General features: G+C 43.9%; 1 protein-coding gene across 1 annotated transcript in view; it reads left to right on the forward strand.

Moving 5' to 3' along the window:
* Nucleotides 1–21,876, forward strand: part of luzp2 (leucine zipper protein 2) — a gene marked incomplete at its 3' end in the record, with an annotated part of 78,494 nt that extends 56,618 nt beyond the window's left edge. Inside the window, exons 6-9 of the mRNA XM_008287893.1 lie at nt 563–625; nt 14,838–14,900; nt 21,196–21,270; nt 21,709–21,876. Coding sequence (XP_008286115.1) covers nt 563–625; nt 14,838–14,900; nt 21,196–21,270; nt 21,709–21,876 — 369 coding nt within the window. The remainder of the gene's footprint in view (nt 1–562; nt 626–14,837; nt 14,901–21,195; nt 21,271–21,708) is intronic.
* Between the last annotated feature and the right edge of the window lie 739 nt (nt 21,877–22,615).

Genomic DNA, 22,615 nt, shown 5'->3' on the forward strand with positions numbered 1-22,615 from the left:
TATTCTGGTTCCTTTGCTGCCAACATTTCACTGATTTTTCTTTTGTTTTTTGTAGTATTTATTAAATAAGACACTTATAGATAATAAGCTTTATTCTTCCATCAGATTAAAGTCTTTTACCGTCTCTGTGCATTTCCGTAAACCAACACGACTCACTGCATCGCCTCCCGAGTCCAAAAACAAAATCACGTCCTCCGGATTTATTTACAAAGCTGCAGCGAGGATCTGAACCGGCACCAGACGTGGAGACCCGGTGACCCAGACTCTGGCTTCCCGCCGCTCGCTGCCAGTCAAACCATCCCGAGGCTTTACTGATCACGTTTAAAGTTCAGCCGAGGGTTCTGGCCCGGAGCCACGGTCCTGACCTCAGAGACGAAGCCTCGCGTCCTCAGACGGGACGCTCCGGACGGATGCTCAAACCGAGAAGCATCCGAGCTCTTTGTTCCGGAGCTGCTGCAGCCGAGCGCTCAGCCGGAGACCCGCCGAGTCGACGGAAACGTAAGAAGGACGACTCAGAGAAACCGATGCCATTATTCTCTCTTTTCTTTTTCCTCTTTTGCAGAACAAGAGTTTGAAAAACAAGCTGCTGTCGGGAAACAAACTGTGCGACGCCTATGCCGAGGAGGTAAGAGCTTCCAATTAGAGCGTCTGTGTGATTAATCCTCAGCTGCACATTCTTAATTGTTCATTAAGTGCAATTCATAACATGCTGCAGACGACTTGTTGTGTTTTTTTCTCTCTCGTGTGCAAAACGGCGTAAAAGAAAATGTGATAGAAATGCGACGTAATGTCCAACTGAAGCATTAATGCATTTATAATCTGGGCAGGTTTGCTTTTACACTCATGCATTTAAATCAACTCAGACGGAAACATCGGGATGCTTTTCTGCAGCAAACCCTTTGTGTCGTCTTTCACTGCAGTCTCATGTGATGCTTGTGTGTCTTCAGGTCCCTTTTAAGAAAAAAAAAAAAGGTTATTTTTGCATTTTTTTTAATGCATTTTCCCCGTTTAGTTAGATAACAGATAATAACTAGTAAAATCATGACATGTTAACTCTTCTTCTTGCTCTTTTGCTGCATTTAAATCAGCAAAAATATCATTATTCTGCAGATACTGAAGTGAAGCATTGATGCATTTATAATAATCAGAGGAATATTTCATAATTAGATGAAGGTAGTCACTATGTTTCACCGTTGCTATGATAGGGGAAGTATTTGTGCATCAGCTGAAGGTTAGAAATGATGAAAAAAAAGGGAAAAAAAATGTAATTTTTGCATTTTTCTTAAATGCATTTTCCGTTTTGTTAGACAGCAGATACTAACTAGTAAAATCATAGAAGAAAAAGGTATTAATTGACATGTTAACTCTTGTTCTTGCTCTTTTGCTGGATTTAAATCAGCAGAAATGTCATTATTCTGCAGATACTGAAGTGAAGTATTGATGCATTTATAATAATCAGAGTATTTCATAATTAGATGAAGGTCGTCACTGTATTTTACTGTATTTATTGTTGCCATGTTGGGGAAACTGTTTGTGCACCAGCTGAAGGTGAGAAATGATGAAATAAAACTTGTCTCTGGCTGTCGAGTGAACCTCGGAGCAGCGAGCTTTCTGCTGTTCAGGCCGATCCGAGGAACTCGAGTGCATTTCGTTGGTGTCAGTTCTGCTGTCACTTCTCGCCCTCCTCGGCGCCGCTGCCGGTTGTTCCGGTCAGCGGCGTCCACCCGGTCCACATCCTTAGCGAGGCCCAGAGCCGGGCTTTGAACTGACACTTTCTGCTGACCGCTGCTGTAATTTAGTCACGCAGGATCCCACAAGGCTGCGAGTACTGCAGGCGTCCTAATGACATGCTGGAGCCGGTGCAGCCCGGCCCGTGTAATCGTGGGCTTTGTAGTGATGCAGTCATGCAGCTGCTGAGCTCTGCCTCCATCCACTGTGGAGCTGAGTGGGGATGCAGATAGCTGATAGACGGTCACCTTGCTGAGGTTTTCTTTGGGAGGACCTCGGGCTCCTGGAAGGCAGCTGAGGCTTGTTTGCAAATGTTGTCGAGTGAAGGAACAGCTGAGTACGTTCAGGTGAGCCGTCGGTACAGAACCTGGAATAAGTCGGCGTCTTAAATTGGCCATCTGCCCCCTCAGAAGATAACTGCCCTTGAATTACTAACCCGTGTTCTCGATGTACTTTCCTACACAAATATAATAATGATTTAATCGATGAATAATACATGAAGCAACAAGGCGGAAGATGAAGGACATGAAACATACATTAACTGGAGCTTCTTGCTGTTTATCGAGTTGGATGATTGTGTTTGATACGGACCAGAGGAGGCGTCGCTCAGATGACTGGTGGCTCCATGTGTGCAAGCAGAGAGCATTGTGGGAGTTATAGCTAGCAACGGGCATCACGACACAGACTTGTGTGGAGGTTAATGACCTCCAGGCAGCGCTGGACGTCTTCTTGCATGTTGCTGATTAAAATCACGTCCACTGTGTTGGATCCATTTTACCAAGTCAAATGTGTTCTCTAGAAAACTAGCTTTGGATCCTGATCATGGGTTCTTCAAGTGGTTCCTGACTCGTCTTTGCTGTTTGGCTGGAGGAGGTAACTCAACCTCGTGAGTCGGTGAGTTTGGTCAGCAGCAGTGTTTAGATAAGATGAGGTATCGTAGATAAGGTAACGAGATAATCAATGTTCTTCACTTCTTCACCCGACGGCGTTGGCCGATCAGTAGACGACACCGGTTGTCGGTGGGTACACGACGATGGAGCATCGAGCGCTTTAGGGTCTCAAACATTATTAGAAATGATCTTTTTCAGTCCGATATTTCCACAGTAGCTGAACTATATGATAATGTGAGTTTTATGTGATGCATCAGAACTACAATCACTTTTGTCTTCAGCCGACTGGAGCTTCGGCCCGACCCAGTCTGATGAACTGCACGGCTCAGAGGTCCACAAAGAGAATTCAGAGTTGGGAAGCTCTCGAGGTTGAAGAGCTTTTCATCGGAGCTGAAGTCTGCTCCAACGCCGAGGATTATTCTGGGGTTCCTACTGAGACACAGGAAATTGGTTTTGGAAATTACAGGCCTCTTTCAGTTTCCACAAATCCTCCAGCCGAACATGGCTGACGTCTCAGCGGCTGGAGCTTATCCGAGCCATCATGGCGTATTCAAACCCGGAGATGATGGTGATGGGCGCGTGTGCCTGTGCAGCCCGTCTGATTATAACACTTCAGAAACGAGCTGGAGAGAGTACAAAGGCAGCAAAGAGGCTGTGATTGAAGCCGCGGGTCACTTTCTGCTGAACTTTCCTCGCGACAGCAAAGGAAGAAAAAAAATCCAAGCGGTGACAAAATGTGTTTGCTCGACGTTGTTCTTGCAGTTATTACACCGTGATATTTCACTCTCCTTAATGCTGAGCCGTGTTCGCCGTCTGGTTGCTCCTGGAAAACTGTTATCGAGGCGAGCCGACTCGGAGATCTTCAGGGAGCAAATAGCTGCCGGACTTTCCTCGAACACAACGAGATGGAGGTCACCGTCTTCAATTCCGTCGGGAGGCTTTAAACGTTGAAGTAAATCAGCCACGAGAACATTGTTTCATGCCCCCGCTCTCCGTCCCAGAAAGTTATTTATGTTTAAAGGGGAAAGGTTACCGACTGAAGCCGTAATCACACTGTAATTACCGCCGAGTGACAGAAAGAGATGGGCTCTGCAGCGCCGGACCGATTGAAACAGGTAATTGCAAACAGCATTGTTTCATTGCCGAGGAGGCGCTCGCTCCGACGTTAATATCCGTTTATGGATCTACGTTCTGATGTACGCTCCAGCCGTGATGTGAGAGCGCCTGGTTTAGTGTCTCTTTGTGCTGATTATTGCCTCTTTCTACTGTATTTTAAAATGAAAGTGGGAAAACATCAGACGCTAAATTAACCCTTCAGAACGTTCACCTTTTGAACTTCCGCCTAATTGCCGTCTACAAATCACGTCTTCAGAGTTCTGTTGGGCTCCGACTTCCTCAAAGCGTCGAGCGAATCGGCGTTTAAATAAAAAGCCAACTGATAGAAATCTCTTGATTCTTAAATCAGCTCTTTGAAAACCACGTCCGAGGAGGCAGATTAGGCCCCATCGTTTTTTTTTGGCGGGCCTCAGATGAACTTTCGAAGCACCGAGGCCCTTTTGTCGTAGATCTCGTACGAGTAAACAGCAGCTTGTAAAAAAAGGATTTGGGGGTTCCTGTATTGTACGTCGGAGTCGATTTCTCTCGGTGTGGTAAGCAGATTTAGCTTAGCTTCTGCTCGCTATGTGAGGTGAAGGATGAAGCTTTGGGCTTTTAATAAAAGGCTTAAAAGGCTTGAAGTTCCTCGTTAACAAACTGTAAAGGCTGTAGGTTTACTCTTGCAGTAATATGCATGAACTGATCTTACAGTAAAACGGACAACTTGCTAAGTCCTGAACAAACCGGCTGTTGTTTAGAGAAAACAACCCCGATTCAATTACATTTAATATCCAGAAGACGGTTCGTCTTAAGAGGAGAACTTGTGGTGATGATGTCTGCGGTGCGTTTCTTACATTTTACGTACATTTTTTTTGCAAGCGTACGTTCATAACATTGTATCTCCAGTTTTTCGTGGTTGATCGACGTGAAACAAAAGCTGGGAGAGAGTTTAAAGTCTGGACTTTCAAGTGACGGCGAGTTTTTCTTCTGTGACGTCTTAAAGTGTCACATGATTATATCACGCCCACGTGACAGCAGACCTCTACGGGTTAATCGTCACAGAGGTCTTTGTCATGGTGCCCGTGGCTAACAGGTCACCACAGGTCAATAGATACTACTACAGATATTTTACTGCTTACACATTAAATTAACTCCCACACTGTCTCCTCTCTGCGGGGTGTAAACACTGCCTGCAGTTCAGCTGACAAATCTCTGAATTGTAGTGATTTGACTGTTCAGCCTGCTCCACACCGTTAGACGACCCAGACGAAAGACTAACAATCGTGAGAGAATCGTGGTGATGTCTTTGGTCTTGGCTCTACGTCATGCTGTGAGACAGCTTCAAGGACGGCCGTTGTCTTGTGACCAAAGAAAACCTGCCATAAAGAACATGGAGACTCCACGCAGAAAGATCCCGGGTGTCCTCACCGGGATGCCAACCTGCGACCTTCTAGCTGTGAGGCAACAGTGCTGACCACTGCACCTCCACACTAGCTCCCGTTGCAAAACTGGCATCCCAAGTTGGCCTCATCCATCTCTGCAAACACATAAATGTCACGAAGGCTCCGTTCACGCTTCGCTAGTTGCGATCCACGCTGGATGGACGTTGCTTATGATGTTTTATTCATATTACATGTACGTTGTAGGCTGCGGTTCAGCTTCTATTCTGCACACAGCAAACTTCATGTCGTGCCCAAAGTTTATTAGATTCATGCCGTACAGAGTAGCTTGGCAATTTTTTCAGTAATTTTGCTAAAATGTAATGATTTTAATGTTATGTTAGTTAAATGAAACAACACGTCACAGACGAGCACTTTGAGGACCGTTGGAAAGTTAAAAATCCTCTGATTCTTCCTGTTTTTACAGATTATTTTGATAAATGGTGTAATTTTGGTGATTTTTTTGGGTAGCATTTGGATTAAATAACGAGATGCATCATTTTAAATACTGCTTTTTGTTTTTTCTTCTTATAACTAGAAAGTGCTGCCAAGTTGGTTCAAACTGCTTCCATCCATTTGGGTGTGAGGAGCAGCTCGGCCTCCGTCAGACGCTGTGAGGGTTAATGAGGCTAACGAGGCTGCTGTGTTTTCCTGCTTCTCGGTGAAAACAGCTCGATGGCGTGTCGGATGTTTGCAGGAGTTTCACGCGGTTCAGAGCAGCCGAGGTGCACGTCCACACGTGCACTTTTTCATGCCAACACAACAGCAACACAAAAAAAAACACATGACTGAGTGCAGGCCGCTCAGAAAACATGNTTGCAGTAATATGCATGAACTGATCTTACAGTAAAACGGACAACTTGCTAAGTCCTGAACAAACCGGCTGTTGTTTAGAGAAAACAACCCCGATTCAATTACATTTAATATCCAGAAGACGGTTCGTCTTAAGAGGAGAACTTGTGGTGATGATGTCTGCGGTGCGTTTCTTACATTTTACGTACATTTTTTTTGCAAGCGTACGTTCATAACATTGTATCTCCAGTTTTTCGTGGTTGATCGACGTGAAACAAAAGCTGGGGGAGAGTTTAACGTCTGGACTTTCAAGTGACGGCGAGTTTTTCTTCTGTGACGTCTTAAAGTGTCACATGATTATATCACGCCCACGTGACAGCAGACCTCTACGGGTTAATCGTCACAGAGGTCTTTGTCATGGTGCCCGTGGCTAACAGGTCACCACAGGTCAATAGATACTACTACAGATATTTTACTGCTTACACATTAAATTAACTCCCACACTGTCTCCTCTCTGCGGGGTGTAAACACTGCCTGCAGTTCAGCTGACAAATCTCTGAATTGTAGTGATTTGACTGTTCAGCCTGCTCCACACCGTTAGACGACCCAGACGAAAGACTAACAATCGTGAGAGAATCGTGGTGATGTCTTTGGTCTTGGCTCTACGTCATGCTGTGAGACAGCTTCAAGGACGGCCGTTGTCTTGTGACCAAAGAAAACCTGCCATAAAGAACATGGAGACTCCACGCAGAAAGATCCCGGGTGTCCTCACCGGGATGCCAACCTGCGACCTTCTAGCTGTGAGGCAACAGTGCTGACCACTGCACCTCCACACTAGCTCCCGTTGCAAAACTGGCATCCCAAGTTGGCCTCATCCATCTCTGCAAACACATAAATGTCACGAAGGCTCCGTTCACGCTTCGCTAGTTGCGATCCACGCTGGATGGACGTTGCTTATGATGTTTTATTCATATTACATGTACGTTGTAGGCTGCGGTTCAGCTTCTATTCTGCACACAGCAAACTTCATGTCGTGCCCAAAGTTTATTAGATTCATGCCGTACAGAGTAGCTTGGCAATTTTTTCAGTAATTTTGCTAAAATGTAATGATTTTAATGTTATGTTAGTTAAATGAAACAACACGTCACAGACGAGCACTTTGAGGACCGTTGGAAAGTTAAAAATCCTCTGATTCTTCCTGTTTTTACAGATTATTTTGATAAATGGTGTAATTTTGGTGATTTTTTTGGGTAGCATTTGGATTAAATAACGAGATGCATCATTTTAAATACTGCTTTTTGTTTTTTCTTCTTATAACTAGAAAGTGCTGCCAAGTTGGTTCAAACTGCTTCCATCCATTTGGGTGTGAGGAGCAGCTCGGCCTCCGTCAGACGCTGTGAGGGTTAATGAGGCTAACGAGGCTAACGAGGCTGCTGTGTTTTCCTGCTTCTCGGTGAAAACAGCTCGATGGCGTGTCGGATGTTTGCAGGAGTTTCACGCGGTTCGGAGCAGCCGAGGTGCACGTCCACACGTGCACTTTTTCATGCCAACACAACAGCAACAAAAAAAACCCATGACCGAGTGCAGGCCGCTCAGAAAACATGTATTACAGCGTTTAGTTGTCTGGCAGGCAGCCAGCGACCTGAATCAGCCGAGTTCCCGAAACACTTCACGGCTCCTTTCAAACGGGAAGAAAAACCCCGACGATGCAGGTGAAGCCACTACTGCCCGGGTTCTTTCTATATTTTTGCTCTTTTGGTGAGACGTAACCTTCCAGAAGCAGACGGCGACGTCCTCCGGGGGCCGAACATCTGATCGCCAGTGTCAAGGTCACGGCGGTCGGGCGAAGCAGAGACGCCGTTTTAATCTGTCGCACGTCTTTTTTTCCTCAAGAGCATAAATTTACCTCCTAAATTTATCGTTGGTGGGGCTATCGGGCGGGCGGGGGGATTACTACGGTTCCTTCTGGGTTTTAATGGAAGCATCCAGGAAGCGGCGACCCTCCACAGATAAAACAGGAGGCGGCGGATTTGGGAGGATTTCCTGTGATGATGGATTTCAAGGTGGACGGTCTCGTGTAATTAATTCTGAACGCGAGCCGTTATGGCTTTGTGTGTTTTTGGAGGATGGGGGGCGATTAACGAGTCACAGACGTCTAACGAAGCGCCGTTTGTTTTAATAAACGTCCGTCGCCTCCGTTTATTATTATCAGAGGGTCGGAGAGGATGATCTGCTGGTGTGAAGTCGATGAAGGAGAAGTTTGTACGTATTCATGTCATGTTAGTTTTACTTTTATTAATTCTTTAATACCTCGGATTCGCTCCACTCGCTGTGTGACTTTTATCTTTCTAGAAAATGTTCCAACATAAAATCTAAATTCCTCGTATTCGAAAGCGAACTTTGCAATAAAAGTTAATCCGATTCTGATTGAAAAATAAAAATAAAAATGTAAATTTACTGATTTTATTTATTTTATTTAACCTTCTAAGTACCAAATTTACAGGTTGACATAATAAAGTTGCATCAACTTAATATTCTGTGTAATTTAAACTCAAATTTCTATTTAGTTGATTGAAAATCTAATTTAAGTTGAGGTGACTTCATCAAATTGGCTAGAAAACTAAAAAATTTTTCACATTTAGTTCAGGATTTTCAGTTTCCTCGATCTCAACATGCCAGGACGAGTTTAGATGAATAATTAAAGATTTGTTTGATCGTGGAGGAAAAGCTAATTCCTTTAACTCAATGCAGTTTGTTGGTTCAACATAATCGCATAAGAAAAAAATTATTTAAAAAACTGGATGCAAACTGAACCGTTATTGTGTGTTTTGTTAGTTTTTGTGTATTTTTTAGAGTCTGTAATGAGGATTTATCTTTATTAAAGAGTTAATTAAGAAAATAATCTGCTGATATCAACAATGAAGCGTGTTGATATAAAAACCAGGGAAGATGTGTAGCTGCTGCTGTCATGCACTCTAAAACCTCCTTCTGTCAGATTAAAATAAAAATTAATTTATTTTGATCAACCTTCTAAGCTGCAAGTTTGCAGGTTGACATAATAAAGTTGCATCAAATTAACATTCAGTGTAATTTAAACCAAAATGTCTGCGTTAGTTGATTGAAAACCTGATTTAAGTTGAGGTAACTTCATCAAATTTGCTTGATAACTAAAAGTTTCTTCAGGATTTCGAGTGTACTTCTTCAATTTCAACATGCCAGGACGAGTTTAGTTGTCCTGCTAGTATCAGCAGAAGTGCGAGTTGTGTTTACGACATGTGTTAGAATATTGATATTATACATTATTAAAGGTAATTCAAAGAACTGCACGAGGAAAATTCCAGCTTAGTTTACTTTAGATGCAACTTTATCGTCACAGCTTCAAGTACAAGCAGTAAAACCTGAAGAATGCAGTTTAGCGTCTGAGCAGACGTCCAAAAGTGGTTCATGTGCAGTATTACATAGGTTAAACAGTAAATAAAGTGGTATAAATACACTGAGTATACAAATATATCTGCAGATGTGATACCAGACGGACAAAATGCATGAACAGGTAGAAATAAATCATGGTACAAACAGCAGCTTTTTAGTCACAAACATGAATCAAAAGTTTGTGTCTTGACGTAATAATGTTGAATTAACTTCATATTGTTATTATATTATTACATATTAAGTAGTTTAAACTCACATTTCTGCTTTAGCTCACTGGGAAGTAAATTTAAGTTGCAGTAACTTAATGAAATTAGCTTGATAACTTTTCACCTTGAGCTCAGGATTCCCTCCTCGACTAACTTAACCCAGAAAACAACAACTTCAATTTCATGAATAATCAATTAAAAACGTGTTTAATTAAAAAAACCTTTGCTTGTGGAGGAAAATCTAATTCCTGTGGTTTGTTGGTTGAACATAATGTCACTAGAATTCGTCTAAACTCAAAAACATTGACGTAAATGTTTGGTTTTTTTAGTTTCATTGAGTCCAAACATGATGTTTTAGAGCCGTGACCTTCATCGTTGGTCGCTGCATCTCCAGGTTTCTATTATTATGATTGTTCTTCACCACAAAGCAGCAGCACAGATGATATATGCATTTAAACGGATATAATATTGATGCTTCTGGGCCTCGTCCAGGAATCAGAAATCAAAGCGGCTCCTGCTCGTATGAATGTTTGATATCCGGCCGCTCTGACAGCGAGCTGTTTTGGGGGATGTTGTTCGGCTTCGGTCGCACATCCGACGATACGATTGATTCGTGCACGGGGAGAATACAGGAGCAAAGGATCTTTAAATAAAACAAACGTACCACGGCGCTGTTCTGCTTCATTCGCTGCTGAATAAATCACATTCCCCGACTGGAATTATTGATATGAAATATATACTTGAAGTTCTGGCCGTCAGCCAGTCAGCAGGCTGCAGCCAATCAGACACGCTCCACAAATAGGCCAATCTGTTTAACCGCTTTGTGACGCCGCCGCCGCCGTGTTGCTGTTCCGACGTGTGCCGAGGAGGCTTCTGCACGCCGGCCGACGCCCACCGGAGTCACCTTCACACCGCCGTGATGTAACGTGGAGCTTTGGTGGTGTTTCCTCACCAGGAGGACTCATGGCGCCGAGCAGATCCATCCTGTGACAAAAGTTTGGTCGATAGCAGCAACAAACGGCCGTCGTTCTGCAGCTTCAACCCTCTGAACTCCAAGAGGTTCCACGTTTTTACTCCCCGTGGGCTCATTTTGAAGCCAAAATGCTCAAAATTTGAAGAAATCCACAATGTCACCTTGGCTTCTACAAAACGTTCTGCTCGTTTTTGTTGATTTATTTACTATAAGACGAGGCAAAGCAGCAAAACTTCTAATCTGACCAGATGAAACCATCAAACTGAGCATTTTGTGGCTTGAAAATGAGCCCACAGGGAGTAAAAATGCAACAGGAAGTTCAGAGGGTTAAATCGATGAATTGTTGGGCCTGTAAAACATCAAGTAACGGTGAAAACGCCTCTCAAAAATTTTGTAGAACCTGAGAATTTTTCCAGGTAGCCAACATGCTATAATATAAAAGAAAGAAAAGCTGCTCATCTGATACGACGAAACCATCAAATTTGGAGCATTTTTTGACTAGAAAATGAGGCCACAAGGAGTAAAAACGCAACAGGAACAAACACAAAAACACCCAAAATCAATTAAATAAGTGTTTAACAGTGAAAATGAATAGAAGGTGACATCGTGGATTTCTTCCAGGTATCCAACATACTTTTCTTTTTGTGTTTGTTCCTGTTGCGTTTTTACTCCCCGTGGACTCATTTTCTAGTCAAAAAATGCTCAAAATTTGATGGTTTTATTTGGTCAGATTTGACTTCTTGTTGCTTTGTCTCGTCCTATATAACAGTAGATTAGCTACCTGGAAAAGTTCTCAGGTTCTACAAAATGTTCGAGGCGTTTTCACCGTTATCTGATGTTTAAAAGGCCGAACAATTAATCGATTTAACCCTCTGAACTCTAAGCAGATTCTGGGTGTTTGTGTTCGTTCCTGTTGCGTTTTTACTCCCCGTGGACTCAGTTTATAGCAAAAATGCTCAAAATTTAAAGGTTTCATCTGGTCAGATTAGACGTTCTGCTGCTTTGCCTCGTCTTATATTACAGTAGATTAGCTTCCTGGAAGAAATCCACGATGTCACCGTGGCTTCTACAAAACCTTCTGTTCAGTTTCACCGTTAAACGCTTATTTAATTGATTCTGAGGGTTTATGTTTGTTCCTGTTGCATTTTTACTTGGTCTTACTTTGACGCCTCACACACCACAAACATAGTTCAGGAACAGTTTAAGCAACTCGACAAACAGTTCAAGGTGTCGAGGCTTCATCGTGCAGTTTCCAGGCCTTCCAGGACCTGCTGGTCTTAATGTTGTGGCGGCTCTTATCCGGTCTGTCCTTGGGATAAACTGCAGAGACGTCAGCGTCCCACGAGGCCGCTGACTTACGGCGACGCATTTCTGGAAATATTTAGGGAGAGAAGTTAAATTACGTCGAGCTTGTCGCCGCGTTCGCTGTATTTCTGAAACTCGGGCCTCATCCTGGAGCTGCAGAACAAGAGGAGGCGACGCGGCGGTGATTCTCAGGGGCGCATAATTCATTCTGAGTAAATAACAGGCCGATGCGTCGGCAATTCAGAGTATATTCACATATTTGCAAGTTAATCCGGAGCAGCCGACGACTCGGCCGCCTCTTAATGTGATTCATTCCATCGCCGAGCTCAAAAGCTCCACTTAACGCATGCAGGTAAAATTAATTTGTTAGCGTTTTTATTTTACGACCCGGGCCACATGAAGAACACGCTTTACGACCTGAAGCCGCCGACGAGGAGCGCTCGCTGAGTCACGCTTTAAAGTTTATTTAACCTGCATTGTTTTTACGAGGAACCACCGGATGCAGGTTTTTTTAACACGAGACGGAGACGAGCGCCTCGGGACCTGGAATCAGCCTGGAAACAGGAATAACGAAGAAGAATCATAAAATAACATAAACATAAATACAAACGGAGGCTCGTCAAGCACACGAACTGCCTGAGTCGACAGAAATCTGGAATCCTAACTGGAATATTTATCCACACAGACCTGGATAAACGCCTGTAATTATGGATCCATCTCTTGTCTAAAGACTTCTTTGGGCTTCAAGCTGAGTTTTGTTTACACCACAGACAGATCCAGGCCTGGAAAAGGCTTCACAGTCGTCTTCTGTGCAGGACGAAACCGTTCGAATGTCAGAAATCCTAAAAAAAACCAAAATGTGTATTTTACAAAAACTTAAACAAACTAGAATCCACGTGTCCAGCAGGTGGAACCAGCACGTCCTGCAGTTCATCCCAGTTCAGCTGAACACTGACTGTTGGTCACAAATAACTCAGTAAAGGCTTTTCGTTTGAACCCAGGAGTTCGGAATTTTTTGTTTTCGACAGAATCCGATGAGAGGTTTATTTGTTTTTCTCCCTGGTTTTAAACCAGAATTGCAGAATAAAGTGACTGGACTGGGTCCAGTTTCTCCATCAGTAGTTTTACTGTTTACATGTTTAGTTTATTGTCATATTTGGCTCGTCTCTGCTCAGCCTGCAGTTCATCCGACACGTTTTTGTTTGTCGCAGTTTAGTCAACAAAAGCTCAACAAAAAAAGAATTTGGATATTTACTTTTTTTTTTTTTTGCTTTGTTTTGTTTTTTTTGTACATTTTTGACGTCATAGATGCAGAATCAAGTAACTTTGATGAAATATCACAATTTTAAGCTCAGATTTAGTTAAATTTTCCAGCAGTCACAGATGAGTAGTTCAAGGACTGTCGGAAAGTTTGAAATCTGATGATTCTGTCTGTGTTTACCGTTTCTAGCTCTGACAGATGGTGTATTTTTGGTGAATATTTAAAAGACAACGTGTCTTTTTAAACCTGCTGCTGGGTTTTGGGTTCAGCGGTAGTTAGACGTTGGTTTGGTCCAGTTTCCCAACAGAACAGAGTCACGGATGAGTAGTTCAAGGGCTGTCGGAAAGCTCAGTATCCAACAATTCTTTCTGTTTTCACTGTTTCTGACGCGGTGAAATGGTTTATTTTTGGTGATTATTATAAAGAAAATATGTCTTTTTAAACCTTGTAGAAGGTTTTGGGGTTCAGAGGTTTAATTATGAGAATCTTAGAAAGACGAAGACGTTGAGACACAAACAGACACAAGTTTTATTTGCGTAACATGGTTCCAGGCTTATGGGGCAGAAAGTTCAACTCCACTGACGTTCCAGTTCATCCCAGTTCGGCTTAAAAGTCCCAGAATGACGGTTGGTCACATAAAAGGTTTTTACAGAATCCAGTTACAGCAAACCTGTTTTTTTTTTTTTAATCAGACATCGATTGGGTCCAGTTTCCCAACGGATCAGTGTCACGGATGAGTAGTTCAAGGGCAGTCGGAAAGTGCAAAATCCTTTCTGTTTGTACCGTTTCTGGCTCTGGTGTGTTTTTGGTGAATATTTAACAGACTGCACGCCTTTTTAAACCTGTGAGAGGGTTTTGGGTTCAGAGGTAGTTAGACGTAGATTGGGTCCAGTTTCCCAACAGAACAGTGTCACGGATGAGTAGTTCAAGGGCAGTCGGAAAGTTCAATATCCTTTCTGTTTTTCACCGTTTCTGCCTCTGGTGTGTTTTTGGTGAATATTTTAGAGACATGCAGCCTGTGGAGCCTGACGGCGGGTCGGTTTTTGGGAGGAATTTAGGAAGTCACAGGCAGACGCTCACAGAAACAAGCAGCCAGCTGAGTTCCAGCCTTGCGAGGCTTCACGGCACAAAAACCCGTGAAAAATTCCTCCCAAAGCTTCTGGAGAGAGAAGCCCTCTCAGTTCGTGCTCACATCATGAGCGGCTTTCAGGACGGCCGTGCATCAGGCGATCTGGGAGACGGCCTCCGTGCTCGATGAGGCCGCTGATGTGGAGCCACCCGGCGAATGTCAGCCGCTCGCCGCCACGCTCGGGGGCGCCGCTGTTAAGAGGCGCTCTGTTGTTGTGTGTGCTGCTTGACCGAAGACGGCCGAGCAACCTGGGAGGGAAATAAAGAAGAAGAAAGAGAGCGTGCACGTGCAAAGCGGCGGCGGCGGCGGCGGCGATGGTAATGTGTGTCGTGGGAGTGAGAATTCAGGTTTAGACAGTGGGAGAGAAGCCAGTGCATGACTGCATCATTGTGTGGACTACACAGTTCAGTGAAGGGTAGATTTGATATTTTCTCCCTCTCAGTGGGGCCTTTCCTTTAAGCCACAGCTCTGCCCAGGGAACACTCACAAAGGAGTCTTCTGCTGCAGCTGGCAGAATCCTGCTACGTGATCTAAAACCAATTTCGCTATTTGAATAAGCTAACACTTATTTCCTTATCTTCCCCTTGCAGTCCAAAAAAATCCAGGCTCAACTGAAAGAACTGCGGTACGGGAAAAAGGATTTAATTTTTAAGGTAAGCTCAAAAAACTGAAGGTGGGCGGCCGTACGGCGGCTCCAGAACCGGGGGGTAAACAGGTGCCGCGGACCACCTTGAAAGGACGATCCCCATCGAAGGAGGCGCTGCGGTTAATTCGGCCCCCCCACAAATTACCGAGTTCCTTCCAGCCAGGCGGCGTCCCGCAAAGTCAACCGACCAACGCTGCGTCTTGTCCTCTGCAAGATCCACCCCATCCTCCTCAATCACGGGCGGGATGCGGATAAATGATGTGGACAGCAGCGAGCGAACTTGATACAGAATTATGCATTAGATCATATAAGGGAATCGTGAGGATGCAAATTGCAAATGACAGCATGTACTGCTGCAGTTCAGAGGCGTGCTCAGCTTCTTCTGCTTTTTTTTGGCATCCTGCTCACATACTTCCTCCTGCGAGCACAAAATAAACAAACCAGAAAGTGTTGTGTATTGTTGCCGCCCGTACATGCTCTCGGACTAAATGTTCCCACATCTGAGCGCTCACGTAATATTTATTGGCATTTACGGCTACATGCGCTGACCTTTCAGGCCTTGTTTGCGGCGTTAAAATGCCAGTCGACGTTTCTGCCACGTTCTTTTTTTTTTTTTTTTAAATGTACGTTTCAGTGCCATCATTCCTGAAGACTCCTCGCGGACAGAATTTGATGCCGTCTAACGCCTGAATATATTGTCCCTGGATGTCCTGTCCCTCCCTTGTTCTATTTCCAGCCCCGTGAATGATGGATGCATTGACTTGTTTGCTCGGTGTCACCGCTCGTAAATCGCTGTCTCCAAATTGCATCAGTCACTCGCGCAAAACAACGTTGTTGCTCAATGTCACCCGGCGAATCGCGCCAACCTTTAAAACGTTATTTGCGGCCGCGGAATAACGATGAGGCTAATTTGATCGTTTTCTTTGTCTTGTAAAAGTCCGGCTGACGGGCGCTGGTGGGTTTTTTTTTTTTTATTCTGATGGAAAAGGTCAGAGGAGAATGCATCGTGTCCCTCTGACCCCCCCGCCGTCCTCGCCGCTGCTCCTGAAAACTCATCTGTATTCCCCGTGCTGTGATCAAAAGCCCAGCAGGGGACGGAGGAGCAGGAAGTAGAAGAAGAGCCACTCCAGATCGCCGAAATGTCATCAGCCTCACAGGGGGGGACGTCAGTCAAGGCACCTCCACCATGAGGCCGCCCGATTGGTTATGACAGCTGTTGTACCAAATCAAAGTGCATTTTGCAAACACAATGTCACGGTGCACAAAAAAATAAAAAAAAACCTCAGCGCCGAAAGCAGAAATCAAGATTGTCTCAGAGGCCGTTTGCTTTTTGGAATTGCCAGGTGTGAGCCGCCGGAGAATAAAGAAGAAGAAGAAGAAGAAGAAGAAGGTGCTTCTTCTTTTTTTTTTGTGACAAATTGCAGATGTACAAATTGAGGACAAACCACAGCGAGAGGAGCAGGGAACAAGTCGGTATTATCAGCTTTCTTTGGCGGATAAGCTTTCATTTCTCGGATTTGAAGGACAACCGCCAAAAAAATAAAATAAATAAAAATAAGCGACCTGAATCTAAATCCCCCTCCTGTGCCAAACTCTGGCAGGTTTCCCTCGTGGTCATGTCAAAAAGCACATTTCTACCCTGTAAACGTACAAAAAGGAGCTTTATGACATGTAAAAGTAGTAAAATCAGATGTATTCTGACCATTTTTTAAACCTAAACGAGCAGTTTTGGGGCATAAACTTCACCAAACGCCGTCTAACTTTACTGTAGGAGACGTTTTTGATGTTTTTTTGTACTTCCAGCCACAGTTATTTATGTCAGATCATATCTAATTTCTCTATAAAGCACGTTTAAAATAACTCTTGTTGACCAAAGTGCTGCACGTGCAAATGTGCAAACTTTAAAACAAGATGAAACTACTGAAATAAATCAAGTAAACCAGAATAAAATAGTCAAACGTGATACCAACTTGTGGGATAATTTACTGAAATAACATAAATGTGAGTTATTGAGGCCATTAGATGAAGCCAAAAGAGCATGTCTAGAGGTTCTTCTTGTGCAGGATCTTTTGCTAAAAATAACAATATGATAATTTTTCATCACCAGCCCTCAGATTTGAAGGCAAAATTAAGCCTAATAAGCTAAATTAGCCCCAGTGCCAAACTGTAAACTCTACAAAGAGGCAGGTTTCCCTTGTGGTCGTGGCAATAAACACATTAAAAAGAAGTTTTTACCTTGTAAACGTGCAAAATGGAGCTTTCTGACATGTAAAAGTATCACAAAAAAGATATATTTTGACCATTTTCTGAACCTAATCGAGCAGTTTTGGTTCCTAAACTTCACCAAACACCTTCTAACTTTGCTAAAGAAGACGTTTTTCATGTTTTCTCTGCGTCCAGCCGTCGTCGGGCTGTTTCCAGGACTTTATATCAAATTGAAATTTATGCATAAAGCAAAAATAGTGTGCGTCGACCAAAGTGCTGCTCAGACAGGAAGCAACAAAATCATGTGCAAAACATCAGGATAAACCACAGGATGAAGCTAGTGGAGTCAATCGTAAAAAAAAAAACATAGAACACAGTAAATTATAGAGCAGGACGGCAGCTAGTAAAATACAATATAATAGCAAAACAGGTAAAACAGGTAAAACAGGATGCCAACTAGTGGGATAATTTACTAAAATAACATGATATGAGTTTATTGAGGCCATTAGAAGAAGCCAAAAGCACGTCTTGAGGTTTTTTCTGCTAAAGTAACATAAACATGATAATTTTTTTCTCTGATTTGAGGGACGACCGCTTAAAAAACAAGAATCTGAATCAGGTCCTGAACTCTACAGACAGGCAGGTTTTTCTTCACCTGCTCAGCCGGAGCATCAGAAAAGCATCCAGCGGTGCCTTCCCAGTGTTTCCCCGCCAGTCCAGCTTCTTCCACTTTTAAAAATCTACCCCCAGGAGCGCCGCTACAGCTCACCTGGTTGAGCTGGCGTCTCATGTGCAGGGCTACAGTCCCAATGTGGAGGTCATGGGTTCAAATCCCGCTCATGACCCACATGTCCTCCCTCCATTCTTCTCCCCTACTTTCCTTTCTCTCTCTCACTAACACTGTCCAATAAAAAAAAAGGCACAAAGGCCAAAAAATAAAACTTTAAAACTCTACCCCCGGAGCTGTTTCCTAATCCCATAACAAAGATGGCGTCTTTGTGTAGCTGCACGCGTCGTCTGGCGGCGAGTTCACGACCCGGCCCGCCCCACATCTCCGTAATGGACTCGGAAGCGCTGCAGACTTGGAGGCACTAACCCTGAAAGTCGGCGTTTCTGGGTCAGCGGCGATCCGCCCGCAGCCCTCCGAGGACTCCGGTGATGAGGCGCTGTGTAATGAACGTAATGACTCCCTACTGTACTCGCACAAACACACAATCCTTTAGAAGACAAACTAATAACGGGATGCAGCTTTTCCTCCGACTCGTGATTATTCACCGCTCTGCACTTTAATGAACTCGGCTGTGGGTTTCTTGTTCTGCAGCATCTCCTCAGCTCATAAACCCCAAACGTCTGAAGGCAGCTCCAGGTATAGATTTAGACATTATTGGTCCATTAAGTGGTTTTTACCAGCACATATTGCTCCATATATATATTTATATATATATACAGATCAGTCGGGACGTCCTCCACCTTTTAGTGGCCCCGTAGACGTTTTATCTGATTATTGATCAAACAGACAGTAAACAGGAGCTCTTGGTCTCGTGAATGAACCCACAGCAAACGGCTGCAGTTTAACCCAAAACGTGATCATTTTCTGACCCAAACTAAATAGTTTTCGTGCCAACACTTCACCAATCACCAAAAACGGTTCATTAGAGAGACTGGAATCCGTCTTAAGTCTCCTGTAGAAGCCTCGTTCACATCCTGGTCTTAGCCGAAGCGTTATTATCCGTTTTAATCAACAAAAAGTATCCCAACAACAAACCCTTACAGATGTGTAAATCAGTGCTTTAACATCTGGAGTGGAGCTCTGGATCCTGGAAAATGCAGCAGAGTTTATTTTAACCCAAACCATGAGGCTTTTCTTCCAACTTCTCCAAATATCGACTGAAAACTCAAGTAAACAACGAGTTAAAAACAGCGCATCGAAGTCAAAACAGAACTTAAGCTAAAAATAATACTATAAAAATGACTCATCCTCAAATCTTCTGCCTCAAAGTCCCTTTTCTAAACCTAACCGGGTAGTTTTGCTGCATACACTTAATCAGATACCGACTGAAAATGGAAGTAACGAAAGTCAAAACAAGCCTCAACTCAAAGAACAACACAATAAGGATTAAGGAGGCAAATTTTAAATAGTGTCCTTTTAAATAGTGTCCTTACAAGAGAGTCGGCGCCTCAAGCAATCAAAACTCGATGAATCATCAACACATCGATATATTATTAGTGCTACAATCAACAACGTCCTTCTAGACTTTAGCTTAATTTACGCAACTTTGGCTGGATGTCATTGACCTCCACAGAAGTCTTTGTCATGGTCCCGTCGCTAGCTAAACTCCCACAATGCTCTCTGCTCGCCAACACGAACCACCTACCGTCCTAAACGCCTCCTCTGGTCTCTAAACAGGAAGTAGCTCCACCTGGTGGAACAACCAGGTACTGCAGCTGATCTACAATCTATTTTCTGACATGCGTGGCGTTCGTCTTCCGTCTTATTGTGTTTCACCTAAATTATTAACAGTAATTAACCAACAATCATTAACAATCCTCCTCAGAAAGGTTGGTCGGCGCCTATAACTGCGAGTTAAAGTCTAAAAAATAACACCATAAGTCATCTGAATGCCTCCAAGTCGGCTGATTTGTGCCTCGTCCAACTAATTCTAAGCACAAACTCGCAGCTCCACGACTATTAAATGGAGTTCTAACGGCCGACCGAGTCCACTGGGAAGCCGGAGAAGGTCTTTACCGGCCCATAGGTGTGAGGAAGATGTTCAGCGATAATGGACATTTAATGGGCTAATAACACCTAGAATGGCTGAGCGCTTTACTCCGGTGTTCACAGTTGTTAACATCATCATTACGGCATCCGCTGCCGGTGCTTCAGTCGCAAACGTCCGACAACTTTCCAGAAATCGTTTCAAGTTTCCAGTAACCTTCAGTTTCCCTTTTTATTGAGAATAATTCGAATGCGTGTCGGTGAATCCTTCCAGAGATCAGTTGAGCCTTTGTGTCCTTGATTAAAGAACTCTTCCACAAACTTTATTACCTCCTGATTCTCTCTCGAGTGCAGCCCCAACAGATGACTTTGTGCAATTGTCCTAAACTCACTCTATCTAAAAAATAAAAAAACCTTCTGAGAGAAAAGATCTGATTCTTTGAAAAAAAGCCCATCGCGGTGAGAGCAGCTCCGTCCTTGAGTGTCGCTGCGTGACTCATCTGTCAGGGAGGAAAACTTAACCACCGTTTTTAGCTTAGCCAGTGCTGGAAGTGACAGACATGTTCATCATTAAAATCGCCTCCTTTTTTTTTTTTTTTCTGGCAGAAATCGAGACGAAAATGAGATGAAATCGTCCAAACACGCCAACGTCCCCCCGACCCGCCGCAAAACCCACCGAGGCACCGCGCGAGTCGATAAAACCCGCCGAGAACCATCAATCAGCTTCATCACCACTCTCTCAAAATTTCTCTCTTTTTTTTTCTTTTGCTTGCTGTTTGTTGGCTTACCTGACCTTGGGTGTCTCAGAATCCAGAGTCTGAGCAGTTTATCACTTTTAGAGGCCAGTAAAAAGACGCCCAATAAAAGTTCACGGCTGAAAGTCCGACCGCCGAGGCCGGCCTCGCTCCGGCTGCATGCAAATGATCCGGCCCGCTTTCTTTTTTCTTCTCGCTCTTGATGAGTTTATCAATAATAAAAGACTCCTCGGAGGAAGGTCTGTTGATCCACGTATGGACTTATATTGGCTCAATTACCGAAAATAGCCCCCTCTGTGCGTGCCGGTCGGTCCGGGGGATTAAACCGAGCCTCATTAAGGCCGCTGACACTTTCAAGGGGGTCCGCGCTCGTAACTGTCAAGATTAAACTTTTCTTCTCGTGCGCAAAGGGCAGATGTGATTCAATATGGATTTGAAAATGTGCTTCACCAAAGACTTTAGTGCTGAAGTAGGAAAGTGCTGGTGGAGCTGAATCTCCTTAACGAGCTAAAAATATGGAGTCTGCATGCGATGTGGCGCTAAAGCTACGTGCACCAGGTGTTAGAATGAAAGTTTTATTATCAGGAGAAATGATTTGCGCTGAACAAACCGTCGTGTCTCTGCAGGGCCAGCAGCTCATGGACCTGGAGCACAAGCTGACCATCGCCAAGGAGGAGCTGGAGAAGACGGCGCTGGACAAGGTGAACCAGAACTTCATTGTAATTATAAAATTTTGATAGCATCGCTGTGTCTGCACCTCTCATCCAAACCCGCGAATGAGGAAGCTAAATTAGCCAATGAATAAGTAATGTGTTCGGGTTTGGAGGTTGGAGTCGGACACTCGCAGCAGCTTTAGTTCATAAGCCTTAATTATACATGCGCTTATTGACGCGCTGCTACCGAGGCTAAGCTAGCCGGGTTACAACTGCATGAAGGGCTGAGTCGAACAAAACAGGTGATAGAGTTGTCAAAACTGATCATTGTGTTACTATTGATTAGAAGTAGATGAGTTCTTGCATGTTGGAGCTACTTTAACGCCCCCAGACCTCCACACGACTTTAAAGTAAATTCCTCGTGTGGACGGACGGACGGATGCTTCAGAAATCATCTTGTGTGTGTTTAATCTCGTTTGGCGACAGGAGTCTCAGCTGAAGGCGCTGAAGGACACGGTTCACATCTGCTTCTCAGCTGTCCTGCACAACCAGCCCAGCAGCTCTCCCAGATTCCCCGCCTCCCCCACCCACTTATTCAGATACTCATCGCTCATCAACAGCTCCAGAGTCACCTTTCAACAGCCACATGCCAAGGTAACGCACCGCTCCATCTGATTTAATGTCTGCTTTTTTTCCCCTTCCAAAAGATTGGCTCGGGTGTTGTTAAAAATATATATTTAATGGATCTGTGGAGAGATGTGCTCCGTTTTATCTGCCGCCGATGAGGTCCTGGCGTCCTTGAACCGGCAGAACCGTTGTGAGACGTCGATGTGAGATATCCCGGAGAGAGGCGTTCATATCAGCATGTTTGTGGTCTGAAGTGTTTATGTTGATCCGCGTGAAATTAGAAAAAGAAAAAAAGACGTTAACCTTCTGAACCGCCGGCGGGTTTGAGAGACGAACTGTTATTACAGAATCACAGGAACGGCGCCGTTCATCAGAAACTGTAAAGACGAGAGGAACTGTTGATGTTTTTTTATCCCTTTGAGCAGAAACTCGTCTGTTACGTAGCGCTCCATCTGGAAACTTCACCAAGTCTGAGCTGGACGTGGTGATAGGTCATCAAAATCACCAAAAAAAAAAATTTTAAATCGCCAAAAATAAATAATTTGCTCTAAAAAGTTTCTGTGAAAACAAAAAAATTCTGCACTCATCAGGAAAACCGTGAAGCTACGAGTGACTCGGCTGCGATTGACGGTCGCATGATAAAAATTCAAGGAGCTTTCGGCTGAATATTCAGTCACTGTGCTGGTATCTGAATATTCGCCTCTTCCATTAAAGAAAAGGCTAAATTCACAATAGTCACTCAAATAACTAGAAACTGGAAAAAGTA

This window comes from Stegastes partitus, unplaced genomic scaffold, assembly GCF_000690725.1.
Source record: "Stegastes partitus isolate 25-593 unplaced genomic scaffold, Stegastes_partitus-1.0.2 Scaffold527, whole genome shotgun sequence".
NCBI classification, from domain to species: domain Eukaryota; kingdom Metazoa; phylum Chordata; class Actinopteri; family Pomacentridae; genus Stegastes; species Stegastes partitus.